The sequence below is a fragment of the Podarcis filfolensis genome (assembly GCF_964270895.1).
Source record: "Podarcis filfolensis genome assembly, chromosome: 14".
Taxonomy (NCBI): domain Eukaryota; kingdom Metazoa; phylum Chordata; class Lepidosauria; order Squamata; family Lacertidae; genus Podarcis; species Podarcis filfolensis.
The window spans coordinates 28644538-28663304 of NC_139616.1; the positions used below are offsets into that span (position 1 = coordinate 28644538).

Consider the following 18767-nt stretch of genomic DNA (forward strand, 5'->3'; position numbering starts at 1 on the left):
TCATGAGGATGGCACACCAACTGTTTGGGCAGCAGTCCTATAAGCAGACTAAGACCTGGCAGAGCAAGGCAGAAATCCCCACCCAGCCATGAAGGCCACTGGGAGGCCTTGGGTCAGTCACAATTGCTCAGCCTAATCTACATCACAAGGATGTTGTGGGGAGGGGGAGAATGATGTGCTCCACCCTGAGCTCCTTGGAAGAGAGCTGGAACCTAAATGTAATAATAAAGGGCAGTATACAACTAACAGTCCAGTCAGTGCAAGGGTGTACACTTGCCCAGATGGACTTTCCCTCTCTCCCCACATGCACCCTCTCCAAATCTACTAAAGAGTCTTGGGGAACCCCAGGAAAGATTCTGCAGGGGTGAGTGACATCCCAATGCACAAACTGAAACTCTTGCACTGACGGAATGTGTTACTCAGAGCTACTTTGGATGCAACCCAAAATAAATCAGCTGTGGGTTGCAACCCCAACAGATCTCTGCACTAACTGCTGCAGGCCAAGTTTCCACTGTCCTGTAAACCTACCCCAGGCATTTCAGTCATTAGACGTGACTCTATTATATGTACTGCCATCTTGTACCGTGCGGAAGATTGAGACGTAAAATCAGGCCTTCTCAGTAGCAGCTCCTAGACCGTCAGATCACACAGGGCAGTAGGTTCCACAAGTCTGTTTCATTTTGCACGCTCAAGTCAATGTCAAAACAGCTCTTCTTTTTTTGTGTGTTTCACAGCTGTTTGGGATTTGTGTGTGCCCACATCCCTGCTGTGATTTGCTGTGATTTACAATTTCAAAAGGGTCAAAAGTAGGGTATAAATGATCTTAAGAAAGAAAACAGTGTGGAGGGTTTATGTCAGACAATCATATCCAATGGGGTTTCCATGTCAAGTTAGATGGTGCAGAAACATCTATTAAATTAATGGGAGGGGGGACAATTTCCTGAAGGTTCAACGAACAAGTCAGTATTTTTGCCCCAAACAGAGTACACAAGCACAATTGTTGAGCCACCACCTTAACAGCATATTTTGCCAAGGGAGTTCATTCAGATCCTTAAAGGAGGAAAATCATTAGTTTTCTCTGAAGCCAGTGTGCCTTCAGAGGGCATAACAAATGGCAAGAACTGACTAGAGCTGGGTGATATATCATCCAAAACCGCTTTGAAATTCACATCCTAATAATTGTTTCATAATATTTGAGCTGGCAATATATTGCAAATCACAATGTGTGTAAGGGCTAGGCGATATCTGGTTTTCAACATTGTGATAACTCACCAGCAAAACATTGTGCCACTGTTTGTGCTGCCGTTGCAAGGCCTCGCAGGCTGCTACTGCTACTGCCGCCAGATCCTGGCACTGCCAAGAGGACTTGCAGGCCACCACTGATTTTGCCGCCGCCACCGCCAGGCCTTGCAGGTTATCACTGCTACTGCTGACACATACTGCAATCATGGCAAGCTGTTTATGCCGCTGCTGCCGCTGCTGCTTCCTAGCAGGCCTGCTGGCAGTGTGGCAGTCCCATATTATTTCTATTCACTATGACTCATCGCTGTACTTTGGATTGTCTGAACAGGACCATTTGGTAGCCAAACCCAAAAGTCCTGTTGGGATGCATTTTGGCTTGCCTGCTGATGAAACTGAGTGTGGGATGATTGATAATATTGTCATTTATCTGTTTTAGACCCCTAAGTAGTAGCAGCTGCCAGGACATTGTCCTGTTCACCTCTGCAAAGTTCCTTCCTTATTTCAGATATTGTGATATATCAAGATGTTTAACTGATATATTGCAACATTGAAAACAAGCTATCGCCCAGCCCTAGATCTGACCACATGCTTAGAAACTCTGCTCAGAGTTTCATTAAGATTCCTGCCTGTCTACGATGAACCACTCCACAGCACGAGCAGTGCTGTAGGCAGCAGCAATTGGCTCAGGAAGGAGACTCAGACCATTATTGAACACTCTGAAAATTTGTTACAGAGCCCCCTTGCATGAGCAACTAAGCTCTGGCCAGATAGCTTATGTCACACACTCTAAACATCCTCACCACAAATGCAACATTTATTATACTGTTTTTATGCAGCAAGGTGCTGATTGCTTTAAAGAAAGTTCGTGTCCTTTAGAAGTTTCACTTCTAAACCCCAATAGGGGTGTAGCAGCGGCAGGTTATGCTTTGATGGCATTAAGTTCTAATGTTAGTCAGCATTTCTTCTGTTGCAATTATTTATTTAGCACCAGAGATGCCAGGTTGGGTGATTTCAGTATAAGCAGTACCATTATTTCAAATTTACCCTAGCTGCACACGCGCACAGATTAGAGGGGTAAAAATTGTACTGCAATTAAGCCACCCTCTGCCAGTGAGGTGTAAGGCCCCTGACCATTCATTTGCTTGATAGGAGTCCCATGCCACCCTATAAAAATCCTCCTGTAATGAAACACACTATCCTTCCACTGCCAGTTTCACTTTAAACACGCCTGCAGCAACAGATTTGACCAAGAAAACTACAGCTGTGTTCATAAAGACAAAGGCATCCTTGGAGAGTTCAGGGTTTTTACACTTGCTTCTCTACCTGCTTCACAGCAAGAATCGTGTGAGCAAAGTCCTTTACATAAATCAGAGTTCTCAACTGTTTTCTTTTCTAGGACAGAAAAGGGGGCCCTTCCTTCCAAGGCAAATAGAGACGAGAAGGAATTGGGGAGTGGGGAGGACAGGGCCCTTTTTGGTCGCATTTGCAGATGAGTGTTTCAACTGGGAGCATTCTTTTCTTCAAAAGCAGAAGTACAAGCACCTCCCTTGAAAGGGAGTACATATATTCCTTCTTATTTACTCCTCATTTGTAACAACGCAAAGTTGACTGCTTTCATTATAGCTCTTGTTCATTTTCATGCTGTTATTGTATATGGGCTTTATTGCTGAAGTATTTATTTTATTTTCGTGAACTTGGGAAAGGCTCCAAGCAGCCATTAAACATCAGCTCAGCCCTGGATTACAAAATGTAGCAAGAATCGGAACTTTTCACCTCCCAGTATTACAGCGACCAACTAGTACTGAAATATGAATGGCAGCTGGAAACTGTTGGGAGTAGAGAGGGCCACAGCTCAGTGATGGCACATATGCTTGTTTCTATGTTTCTAAGAATTAAATGGCAATGTTCAGTAGATTATCAATAAACTACTCTTCTTGACCTTCTACTGATGTGCAGAACTATCACAATTACTATACATTAAAAAACCAAAACCAAGACAAGATGTAGTAGCCTTGATTTCTGCTCTGTAAACTCAGTTAGGGTTTTTCAGGATGTCTTGTTTTTAACTGTATAAATCTTGACAAGATACAGTTTTCATATTTCAACATTTGGGTGTATGCTCGGGAGGCTGTTGGAGCTGAAATGAGGTATACAGACATTTAAAATAATTAACTTCCTGTCTATTGGCTAAGACCAAATTGTGGCCAGTTAAGGGGGGGCAGTTATCAAACACAGAGTGTGGCAAGGGGAGGGGGGTCTGGGTGGGGCTAGACATCATTATTTAACCATCTGTAGATGGCTTAACTGTAAATAGTGTATAAAAAAGAGAAATATGCAATACATTTTTTTTAAAAAAAGTTAATAAGTGTATTTGTTTTCAAAAAAATTCAGAATGTAATTAAAACCCGTAATTAAGCTAAAATTACTAAATAAAACACAGGTCAACTTTTAACATATTTGGGTAGGCATCCCTAATCAAAAGTGCTTTTAGTTTCTATTTAACGAAATGTATATACCATTTAAGCAGTTTACAAAACTACTAAGCAGTATACAATAAATATTTAAATCGTAAATAAAAAGTTAAAAACAATTAAAGACATATCAAAATAATTAAAAACAAAAGAAACTAAAATACATCAACATCTAAGTAACTGGATAGGCTTACATATGCAGAAATGCTTTAAGCAGGCCCCCAAATGGGTACAGTGAAGGCGCCTGCTTGATAGCAATAAGGCAGGGAGTTCCAAAGTGTAGTTGCTGCCACACTAAAAGATTAGTTCCTTGCAAGTGCAGAAAGAATACTATCTGACATATATGCGTAATGCAAGAAAATAGAAAGCACCTGAGCAGGTACTTTGTAGGGTTTCGATCTGAGTGACCTGGGTTTGAAGTGCACTGCTCATTCTCAACTGCCTAGCTGCACTATGGGAATCGTGGTCTACCTCTTTGCAAAGATAAAGGAGCAGCACGAAAGTACTGAAAAATAATTTGGTCAGATATTTACCCCCCATTCCCACTCCAAACTCTTAAGCTAATTCCAAAGTTTCTATTACTACTGTAGTAAAGGGAAGTTTCGAATTTCCCTGGCTATTAGCAAGCAGCTACTTCTCACACTCCTTAATACAGCACATAGAAAGGAACAAATGTTTATTTCACAAGATGCGGCTTGTGTTGAGTTCAAGGCCAGCGATGATTTCCAGCCAATAAAAATCCATCTGGCTAGGCAAGGATGAAAAACACATACAGCAAACAAACCCTGCATTCATTTTTGCTCTTGCTTGCTTCTGGCAACAGTTTAAATGTAGCAAAAGAAAATATGTTCGGCAAGATATTTAAAGGAGTGGAGGACGCCGCTTCACAAAGGACCCCTCTGCTCAATTACTTTTTATAAGGAAGTTTCACCACATTTTTTTAAAACAAATCATGCAAACTGTCAATTGTCTAAGCTCCCAATTCCTACATGCCCTTCAGTTCATTCTCTGCCCTTTTATTTCTGACTTACCTGCTTAGTTTTCTTTCGACTTCTTTGGTAGCTTTAGCTTCCAACACTCTGAAAAAGAACACACATATCCCCATCAAGAAAACAAGCCCTGGCAGTAACAAATCAGAAGTACAAATACAGGCATACTTGTCTGACCAATGATTTAAAGGATTGTTTTATTGTGCACAGTTAAATGAGAAATGAATATGCAATGAATAAAAATACACATATGCACTAGCTGATTGAGAAAAGCAGTGAACACGAACACATACGTTGGTGCAAGAGAAGCAAGAGTTCAGCAGCTGAAAACCCTCATCAGTCCCGTTCTGAGCACAACATGTATTTCTGGCACCAACAGGAAGACAGCCATGTCAACTGCTTGCAAGAAAACCCAAAGAAAGAGCTTTGTGGCACCTTCAAAACCAACACATTTAAAACTGCTGTTGTAGGCAACGACCCATTTAATCAGATGCACTAATGTGAAGGTGCAGGTGAAAGATAAGTGAGGCCCGCAAAAGCAGCTAACAGGATAGACTCAGATAGCACCAGAGACAAAGCTGGAATGCATTGAGAAGCCCTGTCCCAAACATGCTAGAACTATACCGCTCAGCACCAGTTTGTAAGATTAGCAAACAGAAAGTCTATTAATAATATAGCTTCAGAACAGAAATTGCTACTGCTTGATGTGCTCCACAAGAACATTCACTGCATGTAAGGTACACCATATTTGCAACACTCTGCCCTAGGTGAGACTGAGGCCTAGGCACCAAACATGGAACCACAACATTAAGTGCTCTCAATATGTCCCAAAAGGGATTCGAATCTATGGGTGAGTTAGAAACATGCTGTAACTTCCCACCCTCTGGGCTCAGAGCAAAGGAATTATAGGAGGTGGATTAACGGTTCGGCCAGATTCTACCTGCAACAGAACATGGTGACGTACTTACTTGTACCAGCTGTTTTGCTAAAGACGCAGCTGCTACTGTATACAAATGTGTGCCCAACAAATGGATGGGGTGGCATTTTCATACCTCACCAGTGTTCATTCAATTAAAATAAGGGGGGGTTCAGAACATAAGTGAATGGCGCTGGCAGCTAAAGAGGTAAAAGCTCAGCAACTTCTACTCTATCGAGGCCCTTCAACGCTGCTCACCCTGCAGGGATCTACAGAGGGCATCCTAAGGGTACAGCCACTGTCAGGCCAACAGGGTGGCACAGACTTTTATGCTATTTATTACAACAGGGGAACCCCTCCTCTCCATCTAAGAATGCACCCTAGGGAGCTCGACTGAAAGCACCTCCTCTGCCCATGCACCCCTTTAGTTCTACTTAGATGCTATTTTTTGGATGGGGGAGGCATCCTTTCCTTTCCTTCCATCTGGGCAAATCTGGGGCTAGCAGGCTGCTCCCCAGCCTCACTGCAAGTATTTCTCATTTGGCATAAGGGCCCCCACCGCCTCCTGTCTGCAATGAGCGCAGGATGGGTGGACGGCTGCCTGCGCTGCACTCCTCCTCCTCCTCTCGCGCCATCCTCTGCTGCGGGCCGGGGCGGGGAGGGGGGGGCAAGCGAAATTTCCGCTTCCTCGCAGGGGCCCCCTTTCACGCTTTCTTGCATTTGCAGCTGAAGTAAACAGAAGAGGAGGAGATTCTCTCTTTCTCTCTTCCCCACTCTCTCTTCCCTCTCCTCCCCCCCCCCGGCGCCATGCACCGCTTTGCAGCCTCCCCGGGGCGAAGGCGCACGCAAAGCGCGGGCACGGGGCGGCGGCGGCGGGGCGCGCGTTTCTCTCTCGGGCAGCTCTGTGCAAGGCGGAGCGCTGGCGCAGCAGCAAAATGGGGGGGGGGCAGGCCCGGCCTTCGCGCGCCATGTTTAGTGAGGGGCTTTTTTTTTTTTTAAGGTGTTGGGGAGATATATCTGAGAGGAAAATTTTGTCCCGGCTGCACCTTGTCCTGCAAACGACACCCCCCCCTAACCCGGACCACGGCGCCCCCTCCTTACCGCATGTGCTTTGGGGGGGGCGGCGGGGGTGTCGCCTGCTCCGCCTCTTATTCCCGGCGTCCCGGCCTGGGGGTCCCCGGCAGGGTGGCCTCGGCTGCCTCCTTCTGCTGCTGCTCCACCCGGGTCGGCCGCCTCCGCCTCCGCCTCTTCTTCTTCTCCCCCCTCCCAGCCGCCGCCATTTCCAGCCTCCCTCACGGAGGAGACTCCCCAGCAGCCCCGTCGCCGCCACGCCCCGGAAGCGGACGCCCCGCCTCCCCCCGTCGGCGGGAAGCACTTCCGGCGGGGCTCCCGTCGCCGCCAACATGGCGCCCTAGCAACGGGCGGGAGAGAGGTCGAATTGGCGCGGCGGATCCGCCGTGGAACGAAGTGTTAGAAAAAATGTGGTGGAAGAAGGGGCAAAAGAGTCCTCTCCGTGGATGTAGGGAAGCGGCTTATTCATCAGCTCAGTTGCTGCATTTATTATAGCGCGCCTCTTTTCCTCTAAGGAGCGCTAGGTGGCGCACACGCTCCCCCTCCCCGCACTCCATTTTATTCACACAGCGACCCTGCGAGGTAGGCTTGGGTCCATCTCGCTCAATATTGCCTACACCAGGCACGTCTAACGGGTAGATCGTGATCTACCAGTAGATCACCGGACGTCTGTGGTAGATCACTGGTAGATCACTGGCTCCCCCCAAAGAAGCTCAACAACTTTGGCTCCCCTAAAAAAAAACCCTCAACAACCTTGACCTGAACCCCGAAAAAAGGGGGTAGATCACTGGCAGTTTTTAACTCTGTGCGTAGATCGCAGTGTCTTGGGTGTTGGCCACCCCTGGCCTACACGGACTGGCAGCGGCTCTCCAGGATTTCAGGCAGGAATCTCTCCCAGCCCTAACTGACGATGCCTTGGGAGACAGAGCTGGAGACCTTCTGCATGCAAAGCATGTGCTCTACCTGTGAGCAATGGCCCTTCCCTGGTAATGTGGCCTTTCTGCCATCTCCCACAGATGTCCCTTTAACGCCACAGTTGTGCTCTTTTAGCTGTCTCAGCCCGCCACCCCACCCTCCGCAGCTTGTGGCTGTGCCTTCAGTATTTCACTTTTTATAACCTCCCTCTTTAATGCCTACCCATGGCATCCTACCCAACTGTTGCTTGAGCTGTGTGAACTTGGCCTTCCATGGTGTACACTTGACTGTCTTTCTACCACAAATCCCACGATGACACGGTCACATTCCCTCGAGGTTCCTGCCACTTCCACTCCTTCGGTCAGTTCTTCCCTGTTGGTCAAAATTAGGTCAAGGGTAGCAACTCCCCCTCCCCCACCTAATTGAATAAGAGATGGCACCTCTGGATAAGTTAAGCTGACTCTCTGCTGCCTGCCCCATTAATGAGCTACTCTTGCCCATAAGCCTGCCAGAGATATGGCATCTTATCAGCAATTCCCTCGTGTCCCTCTGATGCTTTGCTTCTAACAACTTAAGGACTTCTAGGAAAGCAAATTTCTTTGTGGATGCTTTTCGTGCTATTCAGAAATACAATTTATGATCTGAGCAATTACAACTGTTAAGTGTAATTAGCCTTGTCATTGTTTATATCAGCCTTCATGATCCTGATATCCTCCAGATGTTTTAGACTACAACTCCAATCAGCTCCAGCCAGTCTCAGAATGTGTTTTAGTCCTGCAGCTGTCCTGTGAAAGTTATGAGGTTGGGCTATGAGAGACAGGGGGAGAAATAGAGAAACTATTTTGCCCAAGGTCTGTCAGTGAGCTTCATAGCCTAGGAGGGATTTATGCTGGCAGTGGGTTTCCCTTATCTGAGACCAAGGGCTCCTCCAGATTTCCTGTTTACTGAGCATTCATCTTGATTTCCAGTGTTCTCAAAGCTACAAACATGAGTCTGACCAAACTGCGGGAGGCAGTGGAAGACAGGAGTGCCTGGCGTGCTCTGGTCCATGGGGTCACAAAGAGTCGGACACGACTAAACGACTAAACAACAACAACATCTTGATTTGCTTATAGAAAGCTTATGCAGAAGTTACATGATGACCAGTCTTTATTGAGCATCCACTCTGATTTATTTATGGGACAGTTATACGACAATGAGCATTTGTCCTGATTTTCTTGTCAATTTCCAAACTGCAAAAAGTTCATTTTTTAATTTGTTTTGCTAGGTCAACAGAGCACTTTAATCTCCTTTAATTGCACAAACCTAAAATTCCAGTATGCACTTTGAACCCTCCTCCAAGTTAGTGACAGGCTGGAGGCATCCCAACAACTGAGCTGTCCTTGAGTTCCTTTGCAAGCTGTTAACAGTTCATGATCAGGATCTGACCTTAGGTCCCTTTGAAATCAATATGACTTAAATTAATTCATTACTATATTTGCTCATTGATTTCAGTGAAGCATAAGTTCAATAACAGCCTGGATAAAAGAATCTAATAAGGAATAACCACAGTATGAGGCCACCAGTCAAATGTGTATTCCTCAGCGTATCTATCTCCAGTTACAACTCTGCTCTTATGCTCCACAGTCAGAGAGATCACATAATTCCTGCCATCACCAGCTTGATTTATTTTGAGTCGAGTCACAAAAGCAGCATTTAAATACAAAAGACTCGCAGGATTCACAGAACACTTGAAGCATAACAATCAAAGCATTGCCCCCCCCCCCCTTATCTTCCTGTGTCTGCAATTTGTAGTCAAGGCTTCGAGAAAACCTCAATAGGGGAAAATCAAGGGAATGGGGTGAATTTCCTGTGGCCTTTGTCTAGCATCTTAAGGAGAGGAGAATGGAAAAACCATGAGCAAACCGATAGTTTTTGGAAACGTATTTGATTTGTGTCTAAATTAGTTGTATGGCAACAAGTTCTTGATGCACAACACAGTGGGCGTAATTTTAACACAAAGTTCGTGTTGCCCCTGATCCATTCAGAGAATGTTCAAATTGGAGTCCAGCGGGTGATTCATCGTGTACACCAAATCCTGCCCATATTTGGCTGGGGCCAAGAAGAGAAAGCTGAAGAAAGCACGGGCAATGAATTGAAGCCTGGCCCTCGGTCCTGGAGTCTCTCTCTCTCTCTCTCTCAGAAAAGAGAAGAAGCAGAATATCATGCCAGTCCTTTGATTAAACTAATCTTACCTGAGTTCTGTGAACTCAGGAGTCAATCCCACTTCTGGTTGAGTCAGTCTGGATCAGGCCGTGCACCTATTTATTTTTTGAGCTGCCGTCAAAACAGCTGCTGAAGCAAAAGAAAAAGATGAAGCCAAGCCTGGGAAGAACCTGTGGGTTTCTGGTTCATCTCCAACCTGATCACCATTGCACAGGAGAAGAGCCCAAGTAGGGCTGATGAAATGAGAATGGGATCCTTCCCTTTTATTGGCCAAATGCCAGGTGATGTGGGGGGCTGAAAGCAGGAGGAGAGGGCTGGAGGGCCCCCACTGCTATTTAACCCTTTCCCTGTCTACTGTTAAAAAGGTAAAGGGACCCCTGACGATTAGGTCCAGTCGTGGCCGACTCTGGGGTTGCGGCGCTCATCTCGCTTTATTGGCCGAGGGAGCTGGCGTACAGCTTCCGGGTCATGTGGCCACCATGACTCTGGCGAACCAGAGCAGCAAACGGAAAAGCCGTTTACCTTCCCACCGGAGTGGTACCTATTTATCTACTTGCACTTTGACGTGCTTTCAAACTGCTAGGTTGGCAGGAGCAGGGACCGAGCAACGGGAGCTCTTCCCGTCACGGGGATTCGAACTGCCAGCCTTTTGATTGGCAAGTCCTAGGCTCGGTGTTCTACTGTTAATCAAATCAAAATTGCTTTTCTCCCCAATTGGGGAAAAGGCACAAGGTCAGGGGGAGGAGCAGCTGGGAGGGCCAGTATTGAGTGGGCAAAAGGGATAGGGTTAAGTAGCCCTGCTCCCACCATAAAGACCTAAGAGGAGGCTGCTGGATCAGGCCAATGGCCCAAGTAGTTCAGCATCCTGTTCTCACAGTGGCTGGCCAGAAGCTTGTGTGAAGCCTACAAACTGGAGATGAGGGCAATGCTCTACTCTCAATTTCATACTCTCTCCATGCATATCCAGGCCCTCCCATTTCCTGCAGTGTTTGTGAGGACACAGCCACACACAAAAACACATTTCTCCAAATTAGTGACATGCACTACCTTTGGAGAGCTGTTTCTCCAAAAACACAGATTTTATCCAGATATAACGGATGGATTCATTCAGCCTTCCCCAAGCTGGTGCCCCCAGAGGCTTTGGACGGTAACTCTTGATGAGGCTCGCAATCCGAAACATGAATGGGCACCAGCTTAGGGAAGGCTGGATTGATCAATTAAAATTCATAGGATTAATCAACTAGGCTTCCCTTAGCCAGGCGGCTGCCTTGTCTAGGTGATATTCCCAGGCTGCAGGTGAGGTGTGTGTGCATGTGGTCCTGCTCTCCCCCCCCCCCCCCGCCGCAATGTCCAGCCTCCTCCTCTCTGCTGCTCCTGTCCACTCCTGACTAGCCATTTTGCCCATAAAAACAAAGGCTGCTTTTGAAATGGATGCCTGGCCTGGCAACTTGCCAACCTGTAATAGGAGACAAAGGAGCAGAATACAAATGGGGGGGAGTTGGGAAGCACAGGCAAGAAGCACCGCAGAAGGGAATGCAGGTTGCCATGGAGACCAAGGCGGCCCAGCCGGCGGTGGGGGGGGGGAGAGAAGGAGGAGGAGGAGAACCTGTGCGCTCCAGTTGGGCTCAGCACCACCATCTGCAAGCGGAGGAATGTTGGCACGGAGCCCAAGTATAGCACTGGCGGCTGCTTGAGGAGGATGGGCACCCGGAGTGGCCGCCCAGGGGAGGGTGTCCTGTTGACCATCATGGCAGATGGTAGAAGCTCCATGTACAGCGGCAGCCTACCACCCAGAAGCATTTGCTGAGCACAAACGAGGGGAACGGTGATCAGTGTTGTGCCCTCCACATGGGCTTCCCCCAAAAGCTTCTGCTGTTGGGAACAGGATACAGGGGGCTGGATGGACCGTGACCTGATCTAGAAACCTGGTTCTTACTTTCAAAGAATTGTGGAGTTGCAAGGGAGCCCAGTGTTCATTTTGTGCAGCCCCGTACAATGCAGGAACCAAGGACCCCTGGCAGATGGCCACCCAACCTCTCTTTAAAAACCTCCAACGAAGGAGAGTCCACCCACCTTCTGTGGACATCCATTCCAGAGCCTTACCATCAGAAAGTTATTTCTAATGTTTAACCATTCACTTCGATGCTAGGCAGGAGCTTACAAACTGGCCTTGCTATTCATACACGACTAATTTATCTTATTTTAATGAACATTAAAGTAGCCGGAATTCATCCGTTTCTCTCTTCGTGGAAAAGGGGAGGAAAGAAAACGAAGCAGAGGGGAAACGCAGCATGGAAGGAAGGAAAGTCTCTGAAATCTATCTGTAGCTCTTCCATTGGCTTTTATCAGAAACGAGATCCCTTTGCTTGGAACATAATAATAGTTATGTGCCTCATTCAAGGGCTGCCTCTTTGCACATGCCTCTTGTTTCCCCCTCTACATTCCCCTCAGGGGTTAGATTCATTGACACAGAATATAGTTACTCCTCTCTGTGTGTCTCAATCTCTTTTCAACTTTCCACACCACCACTTCTCAAAACAAGACACAGTTCCCCCTTTGCTTAAGACAAATTTTGAACAGAAGGCACATTTCAAATTTTGAGGAGTACTGTGGGTGCCAGTCACAAAATGGCTGCCATGGTGCTCCCCACCCAACCTCTGGGCAAACTCATGCTTACCATAGGGAAGCCAGCCATATTCTGTTGGTCCTGTGGAGATACAGCTGTTAAGGGCATAAGGACCCTATTTCCCCCCCAATGACAACTCTACCATATGGACATAAGGAGAGTCAGCTGGTTCAGGCCAAAGGGGGTGTGTGTGCATCTAGTCCAGCATCTGTGTCTCGCTGTGGCCAAATGTCCCTCTGAACCTAGGAATCCAGATAGATTGCCTCTGGACCTGGAGGTTTTACAGCAAGGGTCCTGTAGCTGGGTCAGGACACAGCGGGCCCATCTAGTCCAGCATCCTATTCTCACAGGGGCCAACCAGGTGCCTGTGGGAAGCCAGCAAGCAGGACCCGGGTACAAGAGCCCTCTCCCCTCTTGTGTTTCCCAGCAACTGGTATTCAGAGTTATCCTGCTTAAAGCAAAACCTAGGCTGCCAACCTGTGCTGATGATACTATTCTAATGATTGTTGAATGTTACTTTTTTGATGGAGGTTGCCTATTTTAAAGTTGTTTTATTATCACATTTTTGTATTGCATTAGATTGTTATAAGATGTACATTTTTTCCCCCTTCAGCTTGTAAACCGCTTTGAGTATTGTAAGATAGAAAGGCGGTATACAAATTAAAGATGATGATGATGATAGTTACTGGAAGTTAGATGCATTAAATACAAAGAGACTTCTGAGTAGACACATATGCTAGTTGTACTGCAAGTTAGCTGTACAGTTAATAATTCTTTTTCTTTTTTTCTTTTAAAGTAAATTCTTACTGAGTACTTGGTGTTGGGCCCTGAACAACAAGAGACATGCCTCAGCCACTTCCCAAAGCTTGCACGTTTTGCGTTTTGGATTTTTAAACACCCACATGAACTTATTCTGTAATAGGATTTGCAGAAAGTAATTCCTAGGTGTTACCCGATCTCAGACGAACCCACCTGGTTGTTGGAGCGAGGGGGGGGGGCGTGCCCGGAACGAATGGCAAACTATGGAGCGTCTGAGAACTGCTTGAAAATAAGACAGAGGATTGTAGTCAGCAGTTGCTCAGAGTAGATGTATTGAAATGAATGGGCCTGAGTCAGTCATGTTTATTAGTTTCCATGGGTCTTCCAACTGCTGGGATAGCTCAGTTGGTAGGGCATGAGGCTCTTTATCTCAGGGTCATGGGTTTGAGCCCCTGTTGGGCAAAAGATTCCTGCATTGCAGGGGGTTAGACTAGATGGCCCTTCGTGGTCCCTTCCAACTCAACAATTCTTCCACAACCTCTTAGCTGGAGACGTTGGGGACTGAACCATTTGCAAATGACACAAAATATGGCCACCACAACCACTGCTGCAATGGGACTCCCAGACAACAGGCCAAAGGGGAATGTGGCTCTTGGGCCCCCACCTCTATCTATACTCTCCACAAATCCTGTCAAATAATTCCATAGTACTGTGATTCTTGCATCACAGGGGGTTGGACTAGATTAGGGCTACCAGACGTCCCCAGTTCCCGGGGACAGTCCCCGGATTTGCAAATCTGTCCCTGGACAAATTCCCGTCCCCGGAATGTCCCCAGATTTGCAAATCTGTCCCTGGGAAACGTGGCAGTGGCAGCCTCAGCAGCCCAGAGCCAGCCTGGTAGCGCAGTTGGCTCTGGCTGGCTTCAGGAGCTGCTCGCTGCTCTCTGCCATGGCACCCACCGTTTTTCCTGCACCATGGCAGCAAGCAGCGAGCAGCTCCTGAAGCCAGCCAGAGCCAACTGTGCTACCAGGCTGGCCCCTCCTGGGCAATGGCCGTCTGCCCCTGACTCCCAAGCCTCCCCTGATCTGTCAAAACAAAAGGGGAAGGAGACCGGGGAAGGCTCAGAAGTCACAGGCACGCGGTGCACCGTTGCCCAGTTTTTGAAAAAACTGTGCATTTATGTTTCACAGGGTGCGAAAGAAGGGCTTTGCATCTTTATACAATATGCATGTGTGGTTGGGCCCAGGGACTTTTGCCTCACCATCCCCACTACTGACTCCCTGTTGCTACTCAGCTTCAAAAACAACAAAAAAAGTGTGTCCCCGGATTCATTGAAAAAAAAATCTGGTAACCATAGACTAGATGTACCTTTGGGCCCCTTCCGAATTCTACAGTTCTATGATTCCATGTTGAATGGCCACCTCCTGCTGCAGTTGGAGGTGAAGCTGTGGTGGTGGAAAACTCCAGGATCTTTTATGCAACTAGTGAAGGTGTACCCATATGCCCACTGTAAACCCAGACAGCTGCTCTGTAAGCACAGATGAGTGCAGCGCCTGAAGCTGCAACATGTAAAAGAAAATGATTTTAAAAAATAAATAAATTGCATTACAGCCATACATGCAAACACAACACAGGAAGACGAGCTTATGTGCAAGCAAAAAGGAGGTGTTTTGCTGCCTCCTGCAGGCAGGGACTGGACACTGCAGCCTGGAATTGAGGGGGGAATCTCGGCCATTTCCCTACCCATCCCAAAACATGTAACACAGCCGGCAGTGATTATTCAGCGATGGTGGGAAACACTCTGTGCACACCCAGTGCACTTCACATGTTCCAGAGCTGGTCTGTCATCCCCTCAATTAGCTCAGAAGCAAATTGGGGGCGCCCCAAATAAAAAGGGGTTCCTTCATGCGCCTCCCCCTTCCCAGCACAGACTCTCTCTAATTCACTGAATATAATTTTCAAGATAGGGTGCCCAAAATTCACACAGTGCTCCTCATTATTGTCTTCTGGAAAGAAAGAGGCATGGCGGCTACACATTTGTCCTGGTTCTTACTTGGGCCTCCTCTAGAGGACATGTTTATCCCCCATCTATCCTGATTTGTTTGCAGAATGGCTGGATGAGAAATGAGAATGAGCAGCAGTCGTCCTGCATCCTGACTAGAGCTTGTGAGGTGTTTATATGTCTTCCCGTCAACCATTTGTTCATTTTCTATGCGTTTCTCCATCACTTTTTTTCAAAACCGTAGTTTTTATTTTATTTTTCAAGTGGATTTGTTGCACTAGGGCAACAGAGTGCTTTAATAATCCACTTTGACTGTGCAAACCTAAAATTATGGTAGGTGCTTGAATCCCTACTGAAACAACAGTGGCAGTCTGGGGACACCCAGAATCTCAGCTACAGATCATAGATCTTACTTGGAGATCCATACAAACAGCTTACCAGAAGGTTCTCAGATGCTTCCCTAGGTGTCTGCGAGTCCACACATGTACATCCCATAATTAATCATATAAACCTATGGAACATAGGAAACTGCTGCACACCAAGTCAGGCCAACAGTCCATCTAGCTCAGTGTTGTCTGCACTGACTGGCAGCAGCTCTTCAGGTTTCCAGGCAGGAACTCTTTCCTGGTCTTACCAGGAGATGCCAACAATTGCATTTGGGGGCTTCTGCATGCAGGGCAGATGCTCCATCAACCACCGAGCTCCACCTCTTCTCCAGATATAGCAGTCTAATGAATCGTGTGGTACCTCTGCGGTACAATCATGTGTGGTACCTCAGCTTGACAAATTGCACTGTGTGAGAATGTGGGCATGTCGACCTGTTCTCCAGATTAAGATCCATTAGGTCCTTTGCACAAAATTGTATCTCCAGAATGGGGGTGGTGAGTTAAGCAAAAGCAAACTTGAGCGGGATTCCTGCCTTGCCTGTTTCACTGGTCATCTGACTAAATCCCTGGACATTTCAAAAATTTATGAATGGGGATGAATGATGGTCAGTGATGATGAATGAAAGCACGTTGCAGCTTGGAGATCGTCCAAAGTTCTTGAGGTTTTTTTTTGGAAGATAGCCCTATCCAAGCCAGGCCCTCCAGCCACCGTGCCACCCAGTGTGCCCCACCCCCGCCTTCCTATGCTACTGATTGTGCATGAAAGCGCACCATGCGTTTAAACCACATTTACAGCACATCATCCCACCCTGACAGATGGCCATAACCTCTGCTTAAAAACCTCCAATGGAGAGTCCACCACCTTCCAAGGGAGTCCTTTCCGCTGTCAAACAGCTCTTATCATCAGACAGTTCTTCCTAACGTTTAGTCAGAATCTCATTATTTTGATCACTTGAATCCATTGATTCAGGTCTTTCCCTCTGGAGCAGCAGAAAACAAACTTGTTCCAACTTCCATGTGACAACCCTTCAACTATTTGAGTCACCTTTCAGTCTTCTCCAGGCTAAACATACCCAACTCCCTCAACTGTTCCTTGTGGGACTTGCAACTCAAAAAGCAAACAAACACAAACAACCCACCGAGCAAAGTATTCTTCTGCTCAGTTGGCAACTCAGCTCATGCAGGACAAAACATCATTGCATTTTAAATCCATCCTTCCTGCTGTGAACTGCTCAGAGTAACATGCATAGTTCCCCCCTTTATCCTTACAACAGCCCTGTGAGGTAGATTAGGTTGAGACAGAGAGAGTGAGGTCCAGAGTCCCTCTGTAAACCTTGTGGAGGAGCAGGGATCTGAACCCCCGGACCTAGCAGTCTGATGATCTCACTAGCCACTCCAACACCTGCCTTTTGGAACCTGGAATTTCCCTGTCCTGCTGGAATGCTGCTCTTGGAAAGGGCCGCTGCTGTGGCGACGGCGGCGCATTGCGCCATGTGCTTAATAATGCCAGTTAATTTGATTTGAGGCACTGCCTCATTATCACAGACAGCTTGCAGTGTGTCAGGCCAAGATAATTACAGCGTCTCTCCGCTGACGGTGGCAGCTCATTCATTTCCCCATTATCACTGGCTTTCCTTGGGATCAGCACCTCTCCTGGATTCCCTCATCCCCCCCTCCCTAATTAGGTTCCATTCATTCCCATCCAGAGACGCCTGCTCAGACTCATGGGCAAAAACCAGCTCTATTAAATGGACTATTCATTGCATCCAAGATGTAAGGCCAATTGCCTTGATAAGATTGCCGGTGTGCTGTGTTAGAAAGCAGGGCGGGAAGCGTGTGACATCTCACCAAGTACAGATCCTACCTGCCGCTACGCCAGGGGTGGCTAACCTGTGGCTCTCCAGATGTTGCTGGACTACAGCTCCCATCAGCCCTCACAGCCAGCATGGCCAACACTCAGGGGTGATGGACGTTGTAGTCCAAAAACATGTTCGTCTGCTTTGCCCTGTGAGAAACCCTGCTGAAGGCCTTTGTTTGGAGCTGTTTCAGGACCATGTTTGTCTGCTTGTTCCACCTGCATGGCATCTGATTCAGTAGCAGACGTTCGACAGACAATGAGGTCATGTCAGCAGGGTACAGCTTCTGCACAGAGCAATGCAACGAATGTGCCTCCCATGAATTTTGGAACTGGGAATTTTGCTGGGCACTATACTAGACTTGGAGGAGCTGGAGACTGAAGGACCAGAAAGAGCATCAGAAAACTGGACGAGATAGAGTGAGACCCAGTTTATGTCATGTGTGAAGGTTCAGGGCAGATAAAAGGAAGCACTTCTACACACAGTGCATGAACTATGAGACCCGATCTCACAGGAGGCAGTGATGGTTAGACAAATTTACGGAGGAGAGAGCTATCAATGACTAGTAGCCAGGACGGCTATGCTCTGCCTTCACAGTGGGAGGCAGCAATGCTTCTGAATACCAGTTGCTGGAAACCAAAGGAGGGGAGAGGGTTAATAATAATAATAATAATAATAATAATAATAATAATAATTTATTATTTATACCCCACCCATCTGGCTGGGTTTCCCCAGCCACTCTGGACGGCTTCCAACAAAATATTAAAATACAGTAATGCCTCAAACATTAAAAGCTGCCCTAAACAGGGCTGCCTTCTAAAAGTCTGGTAGTAGTTGTTCTCTTTGACATCTGGTGGGAGGGCGTTCCACAGGGCGGGCACCACTACCGAGAAGGCCCTCTGCCTGTTTCCCTGTAATTTGGCTTCTCACAGTGAGGGAACCGCCAGAAGGCCCTCGGCGCTGGACCTCAGTGTCCGGGTAGAACGATGGGGGTGGAGATGCTCCTTCAGGTACACTGGACCGAGTCCGTTTAGGGCTTTAAAGGTTAGCACCAACACTTTGAATTGTGCTCAGAATTGTGCTCCCATCAGATGTCAAGGAAATAAACAACTATCTGACTTTTAGAAGACAACTGAAGGCAGCCCTGTATAAGGAAGTTCTTAATGTTTGATGTTTTACTGTGCTAATTTACTGGAAGCCGTTCAGAGTGGCTGGGGCAACCCAGTCAGATGGACCAGATATAAATAATGAATTATGCATTATATAAAGTGTTCATCACAGTAGTCACTCAAAAAACCACTATCTTCCTCAGTTCAGGCACGATCACCC

The 18767-nt window shown here is 47.1% G+C and overlaps 1 protein-coding gene across 1 annotated transcript in view; it reads right to left on the reverse strand.

Annotated features, from left to right (window-relative positions):
• The window catches only part of TNRC6A (trinucleotide repeat containing adaptor 6A), a 42026-nt gene extending 35048 nt beyond the window's left edge, over nt 1-6978 (reverse strand). Inside the window, exons 1-2 of the mRNA XM_083584665.1 lie at nt 6720-6978; nt 4745-4792 (exon numbers count right to left, since the gene is read on the reverse strand). Coding sequence (XP_083440791.1) covers nt 4745-4792; nt 6720-6724 — 53 coding nt within the window. The 5' untranslated portion in view covers nt 6725-6978. The remainder of the gene's footprint in view (nt 1-4744; nt 4793-6719) is intronic.
• Nucleotides 6979-18767: the final 11789 nt, after the last annotated feature.